Source organism: Atheta coriaria, unplaced genomic scaffold, assembly GCF_025399875.1.
Source record: "Atheta coriaria isolate IRGN ID8LTWV9N9 unplaced genomic scaffold, Caltech_Dcor_3.1 hic_scaffold_6_pilon, whole genome shotgun sequence".
Taxonomy (NCBI): Eukaryota; Metazoa; Arthropoda; class Insecta; order Coleoptera; family Staphylinidae; genus Dalotia; species Dalotia coriaria.
The window spans coordinates 12,977,631-12,988,178 of NW_027045448.1; the positions used below are offsets into that span (position 1 = coordinate 12,977,631).

The 10,548-nt window shown below is 36.9% G+C and overlaps 2 protein-coding genes, 1 long non-coding RNA gene and 4 other non-coding genes across 7 annotated transcripts; 4 read left to right on the forward strand and 3 right to left on the reverse strand.

The window, feature by feature from the left end:
- Positions 1-3,463: 3,463 nt before the first annotated feature.
- Positions 3,464-6,017, reverse strand: LOC135793534 (uncharacterized). The gene is made up of 3 exons (XM_065304534.1): positions 5,833-6,017; positions 4,384-5,760; positions 3,464-4,316 (listed from the first exon to the last, which is right to left on the reverse strand). Exons 2-3 carry the CDS (start codon positions 5,640-5,642, stop codon positions 3,935-3,937), a joined length of 1,641 nt encoding a protein of 546 aa, XP_065160606.1. The 5' UTR covers positions 5,643-5,760; positions 5,833-6,017; the 3' UTR covers positions 3,464-3,934.
- Positions 6,018-6,067: 50 nt separating this feature from the next.
- On the forward strand, positions 6,068-6,485 carry LOC135793538 (uncharacterized). The gene is made up of 2 exons (XR_010548647.1): positions 6,068-6,151; positions 6,240-6,485. It is a non-coding gene; the product is annotated as an uncharacterized lncRNA (long non-coding RNA).
- Positions 6,427-8,437, reverse strand: LOC135793536 (pyrimidodiazepine synthase-like). The gene is made up of 4 exons (XM_065304537.1): positions 8,270-8,437; positions 7,873-7,978; positions 6,725-7,190; positions 6,427-6,670 (listed from the first exon to the last, which is right to left on the reverse strand). The coding sequence occupies exons 1-4, from the start codon at positions 8,295-8,297 to the stop codon at positions 6,551-6,553; spliced, it is 720 nt and encodes a 239-aa protein (XP_065160609.1). The 5' UTR covers positions 8,298-8,437; the 3' UTR covers positions 6,427-6,550.
- Positions 7,328-7,399, forward strand: TRNAQ-UUG (transfer RNA glutamine (anticodon UUG)). Its single transcript has one exon. It is a non-coding gene; the product is annotated as a tRNA-Gln (tRNA).
- TRNAQ-CUG (transfer RNA glutamine (anticodon CUG)) lies at positions 7,565-7,636 on the forward strand. The gene has a single exon. It is a non-coding gene; the product is annotated as a tRNA-Gln (tRNA).
- TRNAF-GAA (transfer RNA phenylalanine (anticodon GAA)) lies at positions 7,741-7,813 on the reverse strand. The gene has a single exon. It is a non-coding gene; the product is annotated as a tRNA-Phe (tRNA).
- A 105-nt stretch (positions 8,438-8,542) lies between the features above and the next one.
- Positions 8,543-8,615, forward strand: TRNAR-ACG (transfer RNA arginine (anticodon ACG)). Its single transcript has one exon. It is a non-coding gene; the product is annotated as a tRNA-Arg (tRNA).
- Positions 8,616-10,548: the final 1,933 nt, after the last annotated feature.

Consider the following 10,548-nt stretch of genomic DNA (forward strand, 5'->3'; position numbering starts at 1 on the left):
ACCCTAGCGCAACGAGTACAATTGCGTATACACACAACTATCAATATAACTCGCGTAAAAAAATTTTCTAGCAATAAATTTCGATACAGGGAGATACAAAATTAAATTATGCATCAAATAAAATTATTCCCGACTTAGAATTAGACCGCGTTCACGTGCTATAACAAGAAAACTACATACCCTAGCGCAACGAGTACAATTGCGTATACACACAACTATCAATATAACTCGCGTAAAAAAATTTTCTAGCAATAAATTTCGATACAGGGAGATACAAAATTAAATTATGCATCTAATAAAATTATTCCCGACTTAGAATTAGACCGCGTTCACGTGTTATAACAAAAAAAAAACAAAAAAACTACATACCCTAGCGCAACGAGTACAATTGCGTATACACACAACTATCAATATAACTCGCGTAAAAAAATTTTCTAGCAATAAATTTCGATACAGGGAGATACAAAATTAAATTATGCATCAAATAAAATTATTCCCGACTTAGAATTAGACCGCGTTCACGTGTTATAACAAGAAAACTACATACCCTAGCGCAACGAGTACAATTGCGTATACACACAACTATCAATATAACTCGCGTAAAAAAATTTTCTAGCAATAAATTTCGATACAGGGAGATACAAAATTAAATTATGCATCAAATAAAATTATTCCCGACTTAGAATTAGACCGCGTTCACGTGTTATAACAAAAAAACTACATACCCTAGCGCAACGAGTACAATTGCGTATACACACAACTATCAATATAACTCGCGTAAAAAAATTTTCTAGCAATAAATTTCGATACAGGGAGATACAAAATTAAATTATGCATCAAATAAAATTATTCCCGATTTAGAATTAGACCGCGTTCACGTGTTATAACAAAAAAACTACATACCCTAGCGCAACGAGTACAATTGCGTATACACACAACTATCAATATAACTCGCGTAAAAAAATTTTCTAGCAATAAATTTCGATACAGGGAGATACAAAATTAAATTATGCATCAAATAAAATTATTCCCGACTTAGAATTAGACCGCGTTCACGTGTTATAGCAAGAAAACTACATACCCTAGCGCAACGAGTACAATTGCGTATACACACAACTATCAATATAACTCGCGTAAAAAAATTTTCTAGCAATAAATTTCGATACAGGGAGATACAAAATTAAATTATGCATCTAATAAAATTATTCCCGACTTAGAATTAGACCGCGTTCACGTGTTATAACAAAAAAACTACATACCCTAGCGCAACGAGTACAATTGCGTATACACACAACTATCAATATAACTCGCGTAAAAAAATTTTCTAGCAATAAATTTCGATACAGGGAGATACAAAATTAAATTATGCATCTAATAAAATTATTCCCGACTTAGAATTAGACCGCGTTCACGTGTTATAACAAGAAAACTACATACCCTAGCGCAACGAGTACAATTGCGTATATACACAACTATCAATATAACTCGCGTAAAAAAATTTTGTAGCAATAAATTTCGACACAGGGAGATACAGAATTAAATTCCGCATCTAACAAAATTACTCCGGACTTAGAATTAGACCGCATTCACGTGTTATAACAAAAATACTACATACCCTACCGCAACGAGTACAATTGCGTATACACACAACTATCAATATAACTCGCGTTACGGAATTTTCTCGCAATACATTTCGATACAGGGTGATACAGAATTAAATTCCGCATCTTATGAAATTATTCCAGACTTAGAATTAGATCGCGTTCACGTGTTATAACAAAAATACTACATACCCTAGCGCAACGAGTACAAGTGCGTATACACACAACTATCAATATAACTCGCTTTACGGAATTTTCTAGCAATAAATTTTGATACAGGGAGATACAGAAGTAAATTCCGCATCTAAGAAAATTATTCCGAACTTACAGTAAGACCGCGTTCGCATGCAAAGTTTACGTAGGAATACATATATCCAAACCACTTTTCCCGTAATATCACAAGAAAATAATGTACAGGGTGTCACAAAAAGAAAATACAATTTTTCCAGGAAATGCAAAGTTCGAGCAAGGTAACATAAGTTTAAAGTAGATTTCACAGGTCATCACTGGAAATAAATATACAGGGTGTAGCAAAAGAAAATGACATTTTCAGTGAATAAAGCAAAATTCTAGTATAACACATATATCTAGATTACTTTTGACAATAAACCACGGAAAATTAATATACAGGGTGTTGTAAAAAGAAACTGAGATTATTTTAAAAGAAAATTGAAATGGAATTACATATATTTTCTTCTAATTGACGTGGTATTACAAACTTGACTCGGGAAATTAACAAACAGAGTGTAAGAAAAATCATAAGTTTAAAAGAAAAAGATCCACACACAAATAAATATAATGCATTTTTAACTTGAAACTAAGAAAAATGTATATACCGGGAAATAATTAACAAGATAATATAAGACAAAAACAATGTACAATAAAATACACAACTGTAGAGTAGAGTGAAGAAAGACTGACACAACGTAGAACATAGAAAGGAGATGGGATGGTTATTACAAAAATAAAGCATAACATCTAATTATATTTTAAACCATGTAAAACAACTAGCAAGGAGAAAGAAAAAAGCCACAAACTGAAGCGAAGACCGAGAACGCTGCCGACGGCACGCGACAATCTTAAATTGTAATTCATTTGACATCAAACGCGATTATTGTGAAAATTGATAAATGCCAATGTATCGAATAATGCAAATCATAGAAAAGTATTGTAATAAAGAATATTTTAATTAAAGTGATGTAAGACCACGCGGTTGAAGTGAAAATCAATACGGTACAAAGTAGATTTGGTTATATATGGCTGAAAAAATGCGAGAACATACCTGGATGCAAAATGATTTATTTGCTTTCGGGATATCCAATAAGTTGTATGGACCTTAATTATGCACATTGTAGCATCGATGAAATACGCGTGTAATACTAACAAAGTATCCGACGGCGGAACATCACTCACGCTTTACTTCTTCGAACGAGAAATCTATGTACAATCCGCTTTAAACAAACACCGCACATCACTCGCGCACAGTCGAACAGAGCAATAGAAATATTACATAATAACACAAAAAAAAAATTAAGGAATTAAAGAATGACTATGAAGGCAATGAGCGTGCAGATCACCTGACGCCGAAAATGAGACTAACACCGTACGCAAACCAACCGCGTGGCGACCGCACAAAAATTGCACGAGAAAAGAAAAACTTGTTTGTTTGTACACACCGATACTACCAGTGTGGTAGTGCAGAACACTCGTCAGAACCTGTCTGTTTATGGTGCGAAATACAAATATTTCGATAAAGATGCAAATAAGGCCTAAACGTTTCATGTTATAAAATATTTAATTAAAAAAGAATTAAAAAGTAATTAATCCTGGCGATCCTGTAGCCCTATAAAAACTGACAAAGATTTTGGTATAAAAATATGTTTATTATACAGCACTGTTGTATAATAATAGGTAAAATATTGTATAAAAATGCATTCATTATTAGTTATAAATATCAATCTAAAAATGTCCCTTTCAATGCAATGATTTACAAATGTATCATTAAAAAACCTTCAGTCCAAAGTAAAATCACCGAATTGTTACCATAATTCTAAAGTACCAATTAAAAAATGCTTCTAAAATCGATGTAATCAATAAATTTAGCAATCAATTTTGGTTCATTGCTTTTAAACACAATATATATCAATAACTGAAACTCCATAATTTGATACCTGATTAGATAACCTTCATTTAAGATTATCTATGCATGATATGACAAGTATTACAAACAAAGGAATGAATATTAACGTGTAACTTGAATAAATATATGACTATGTTGAATATATGACCAATATGTAAAGTTTCTCACCAGCTTATATAGCAATTATTGTAAATTATTGCTGTTTGCAACCATCCTTACTTCGCTTTTTCTTCTTCTCTAGGGAAGCAGTACGGCGCTGGCCCTGTATAGGCATATACGGCGGCACCGGACTAAGATCATCATCGTGCAAATCTGGCGTTGGGAGCATCATCCCCGGACTACTACTCGACGTCGAAGTGGTCACAGTACTCGATGATATGTCATAACTGGGCGGTGACTGTTTGGTGCGTCTTGGATAAGTGGGATCAATCGCCATGGCAATGTTTTGCAAGTTAGCATGCTTTGAGGACGGAGACTGATAAGTATCACCTGGTGACACTGGTGAATGCGGGGATGGTGGATCATCCACCGGATCCGGAAACCGTGGCTTGTTAATTTTTTGTGTCAACGGTGACCTTGAACAAATAAAAAAAAAACATTGATATTGTGTAAAAAATAAGCAGAAAATTTGATTTTACTCACTTTAAGTCAAGTTGTGTTGGTCTAACAGGAGGAGGCACATCATTATTGTCAAAAATCGAATTCCCCGGAAAGTTATGCTGAGTATAATGCTGAGTATGTTTTCCTGGCGGTATCACATCAACTGGATAACTATAATTCATGTCTTCCTCTGGAGAAACATATTGTTTTTGCATACTATGTCCTGGATTTCGTTGCGGCGGTGGCAGTAGATCAATCGGACTTGAATACGAATCATCTGGCATCAACTGGTGCATTTGTTGTTCTTGCTCTAATTGTTGTTGAGCTTGTTTCTTTGCTAGCGCCTTTTGCTTGGCCCTTTCTTTGGCGCGTTTGGCTTTCGCTCTTTCACGTTCTTGCAATAACTTAGCAAGTTCCTTATCCTGCGCTTCAATCGCCAACATTCTATCACGATCTAAGATAGATTCCTCTGAATTACTCAATTCAGCTTGTAATTGTCTTGCTAGAGCAGCATCTTTCTCTTCTTGCCTCCATTTATCTTCATATTCATCAATCGGTAGTCCAACTTCTTGAATATCAATCCTATCAAAGTCTTCAACTAGAGTTAACTCTGGAGGATGTTTATCTTTCTCTTTGTATGGCTCAGTGTACAGATCACTGTAATCATCTGGTATAGGCATAGCGGGTGCTTGTCTTTTCGGCAAATTTGCAAAGTAATTACTTGCGTCAGGCCGATGTGGTGATGCATGATGCACCTGCATAGGCATATGTGCAGGCTGCATTGGTTGTTTGATCCTACCTCTTTCCTTATCCAATAATCTCTTGGCAATCTCCTCATCATGCAGTTCCAAAACGCGTCGTTTTATCCTCTCATCTTTCTCAATTTTGTCAGCTAATTGCTGCGCCACCTGCTTGTCCACTTCTTCTTGTTCCTGAAGCATTCTGTGATAAACTGCAGCTGCCTGCTCAGCAAGTTGTTGCTCCCTGAGCTGTTCATCCACAGCACAAGGTAGATCCTCTCGAATTTGAGCATTTCTATTCTTATTGCCTGACAAATGTTGATTAATCTCTTGGTTTTGTAACTGATATGCTAAGGCACCATCTTCATGCACCAGCCACTGCCTGCACATTTCATTCACTTTGCCACTCTTTGGAATCACAGCAGGATCCAGCCTGTGTGCTCGAATGATATCTTGCTCTCTGGCTGACTCATACCTGAACCTGGGCTCATCTAGTGGCTGACTAGAGCCCATTGCTGTATGATTTCCATTTAGATACTGGCTTGGGTTGAGGTCACTCATTTTCTACGCGGTTAATTGTACAATTAATGCAATTATTCAGATGCCTGTTGATTGTTTTGTTGCCTGGAGGCTACTGCACCCGCACGTTCACATCATCGTTCGTTGACTGCGAAACACACTAAAACAAAATGATTGTAAATGACTGAAATCAAATTTCACCGTCGCTGCGGAGTTAACAATCGTTATTTACCGGATTGTGAAGAGTGCGTGTGTAAACAGACGTGAAGAAAGAGGTCACCGGTGCGAATGCGGCCGCGGAACTTTCATAACTGACATTCCACAATACCGATCTAGGCGAAACGAAGCGCGACCGATGGAGATGTGAAACCGGTGCACCTGCCAGTCCGTGCGCGCCCCGGTGCTGCCCGCACGAATGCACAAACGTGAATCAAGATGCTGATGAGTAAGATGTGTGCTGCGGTGCGCTCAACGTGTAAACAAAGACGCACGAATTGCACAAGCCCAATGGTAATTTAATCACGTCAAACGCACGTGTAGTAGTGTGCAAAGTACGTAGGCGACATGCAAGTAACCTTGGATCATATACAGTTAGAAATCATATACAATCCCTTTACTCACAATACAAACACCTTACAGGGGTGCAATCCATGTAATTTGTTGATCTAATATTACACTTTCATTGCTTCACCGATGGCTGGCGTCGACTGGCGACAAAATGACGAAAAAACTTAAGAATTCAAACTCGTTTTCTATAATTATTATGATGGGACAGGATGGGAGAAAGAGTATCAAGAGCAACATGCCCTGACCCGTGAAGCCGGTGTACGCTGATGTCATAAATGTATTTTTCCTCGTTTACATTCTCAGTAGACAACCTACGCGCGACAATAAATGCTTTCAAGAATGTTCGAATAAATAAAACGCAGCAAACGTCGAAAATGCCCCCATCAGAAATCATACAGTGGAACACCCGAACAGTATGTTTGCAGGAACTTCGCATGCGTTTCGATGTTCATGATGTGTTTTTTTACGGCTTGGTTATCCATCATGTTTTTATGCCACTGCATCTAAAAAACCAATCAACATTCCAATCGCATGAAACAATGATTAACTTTACTTACAATATGCTGGAAATTTTCTTTTCTTAAATCCAGTTTTGTTCGGAATAGTTTGATTAAATCAGACCTTTCCACCCAAGGCCAAACGAAATAATCAACTAAACCGGGTTGTTTTCCACCGTAGAAAACACCACGATTTTCTAATTCTTTCTCAAACATATCCAGGCCTTGTTTTAATGTTTCTTCTTTATCAATCGAATGTCTTCCGAAAGAAATTAAATTTGAATTCAATGCACTTATAACTTCGCTGAAGTATTCAATAAACATCAAATCTTTGTATTTTTCTGTGATGTCTTTAGGTAGAAGACGTTTAGATGGGAATTTGTCATCTAAGTATTGGGCGATGATAGTGCTATCAAAAATAACTTCATTTGTTGCAGGTAATTCAATTGCTGGAACTTTTCCTGTGATGCATTTCTTTGTATACCAATCTGGCACACTGTTTATATTAATATATACCACATCATAGCTAAAATTCATTAATTAAGTGTTAATTAAATATTAAAATAGTGAAAGGAATAATTATGTTTAGAATTTTATAAAAATTGAGATCATTTTTTTGTATATAGTGGTTGGTATGAAGTAGTGTGATTCGGTGTCTCAACCGGTTCCATGGTGTAATGGTTAGCACTCTGGACTTTGAATCCAGCGATCCGAGTTCAAATCTCGGTGGAACCTAGCTTTTACATTTTTGTTCTACGGTAATTTTTTTGATATCATTTGTTTGGTTGCTATAAACGCGAAAATTGTTGCTGAAATTATCCTATTGTCTTAAATATCGATTTTTAGCAACTGATTACAAAGGGGCTTAAATTTTGAAATTATTTTTCGGGAGGTCACGAAGGTTCCATGGTGTAATGGTTAGCACTCTGGACTCTGAATCCAGCGATCCGAGTTCAAGTCTCGGTGGAACCTGGTTTTTGATATAGTTTACTATTTTTTATAGCCCTTTGTTTGAAAAATCCTATTAATGAACGCAAATTTTAAATTTTATTAAACTAAAAATCGATAAAAAGCATTGCCGAAACCAGGGATCGAACCAGGGACCTTTAGATCTTCAGTCTAACGCTCTCCCAACTGAGCTATTTCGGCACATGAATTGTTATATCCAATCAACATTAGTAAACACACGATAGTAAATATTTACTTACGGAATATCTTTCGCATCCAAAATTAAATGTACCCGCTCTGAATACGGACAAAACTTATTCGAATACAATCGAATCTTATCCTTATCAATAGGCGGACATCTAGACCCTTTAACCAAAACAAAAAATTAAAACAATTGTAAGGTCATCGACGTTCACATTAGTCACCGACTTTATGACATCCATAACTGCACATGCAAACATTCATACGAAAATAGAAATGAGTAAAATATGTAACAAGCGAATGCAACGCAAACATGCCTACATCATACCTACGACAACTAAGGTTTCTGTAACCTCGACTGAAAATATTCTATAGTTTATAAATCAATACTATGCTAGTCGAATGTTAGTAGTGCTAATAAATACGAGTAGATATAAAAATGGGTGTGAAATTTACCTTTGACTAGGTGCATACTCATAGTCATCACAAATTGCACTTTAAACTGATTACACCTCAACCGCGGTGTTGTTAACGTTTAATAATGATGTCGTTAATGTAAAGTCTAGTGTTTACCGTAACGCTACGTGCGGTATGGAAGATATTTTCAAAACTGTTTACAAAATGTGTGAATAATACTCAAACATGCAATACTGCTGCCATCTACAGTGTATTTTCTATAGGTTTTATAATTCACATTGAAATGCGTAACTTCTACAAGCGTACCTCAACGGTCCTGTGGCGCAACGGATAACGCGTCTGACTACGGATCAGAAGATTCCAGGTTCGAATCCTGGCAGGATCGACATTTTGGTTTTTTATTACTAACAACCAAATATTAAATACCTAAATAAACATTGCCAAAATATTTTGATGTAGACTATTATTAGTTATAAGATTTATTTATGTTTTTATGTTTGCGTGTTTTGATGGATTTGTTTACTCTGATTGATTTTGTGCAAAGTTTTAGTGGATTTGGTTGTTTGCGCGATAAAAATCGCATGAAATTTAATATTTCGCTGAGGCTATTGAGTGACTTTCGAGTCACTCGTATGAGGTGGCCGGGGGTCAACCAGCAGCGCCGAGAAAAAATAGCGCGTAGGGCGATTTAGTGCAAACAGTAATATTTCCGAAGCGCAAATATTTGGCGTCGAAAGGACGTTCCCTTTGTTTGCATTTGACATAAGCGAAAATGGACATTGACAATTGACATACACAAAAATCAACAGCAGGACATGAGTAAACTTTCTTAGGCTTTTTTCTCTCTCTAAAATCTTGTTTAGCGCATTAAAAAATAAGAAAAAAATCATTTGTGTAAACATGTTAATAGAGTTGCCTATCACACATACCTCTATAGTAATTCTCTATTTGGTAGTCACATTCCTTTTTCGATTAATTGGCAGCATCGAAAACTGTTGCCGCGTAATGTTCCGTTTCTGTTCAACACGCGCGCGCGATGGGCCCGATTCCGGAATTGCACTTCCGGCCAATGCTGTACGCGCTTTTCGCGGGATCCATCCGCCCGAACTGGATTGGCAGGACGTGGCGCATCGATCTCCTGCACCACGAGCGCGATACGACAGAACTACGCTTCCACCCGCCAATGTCAGTCACCTAGCAACTGCTTTTTACCTTACAATTAACTACCAACTCCACACAACACAAATAAACACCCATAAAACCACAAAATTTTAATTACTTCTATAAAAATAGATTTAATTACCATCCACTAACAAGATTCAAGTTCAAGAATCGTAAATTACTCAACCCTCTACACTCCGCAGTAAATAAATTCGTTTTATTCAATAAATCACGTTGAAAAGTTAAAGGTGAATCTAAATATTGCACCCGAAATGTAATTAAAGTTGTTTGGGTTGCCTATAGTGTTGGCAATAACCTCGAGAATCAAAAAGCGTGATTTTCTAAAAATTTTGTTTCAAAGCGCAATAAATCCGTACGCGTGTTGAGCTTAACGAACACACGAATATTCAAAGCATGCGCCAACACAGAGGAATTAATAATTACCCTCTTGTTTCATGTAATTTGCATTTTATTATTGAAGGGCAGGCCAATTTGAATAAAATGCCGAGCGCAAACAATGCGCGCGCGTTGTTTCTTCGTCTCGGGCGCGCCGTCACGGTTGATGTTACGTGTTATTATTAGGACAGCGGGAACTCACATCACATTAACTCGCGAACAAGGCAGCGGGCGTTAGGGGGTGGATAATATGGCGCTGATAATTAAAACCACAAAACGCAAGAATGCGGTTTATGAGTTGTAAATAATGCGAAACTGTCGGATTTTACGGACGCATTCGTCAAGGAGCTATAAAACATCACACAAGGGTCGAAAATAGAAAAAACAGTTTAAAAATAAAAAACTTACCATTTTTATTATGAGGTTCATCTCCAGACTAAGCAGAATTTGAGGTTATGTAGAGATTTACGCAGCACTTTCGTTTTTAAAACGATTTTCACGATTTTTCTCGTTGAAGAGGGCAATAAAGTTGTGAAACGATCGTAAAGTTAACTTTCGTTCCACCGCCCTGCACTCTGTGCACCCTGCAGGCCCGTATTCGTGTTCGGGCGCAATCGTGCGTGAAACGTATGCCTGTCGACCGCCACGCGTCCTCTAATGATGTAATGATGTATTGGATGTTGTAACAGAACACCCCTCTAGCTTATACAACCACCCTTGCAGTATATTATTATATGTTCACGAATTCAAAACGTTGTGAT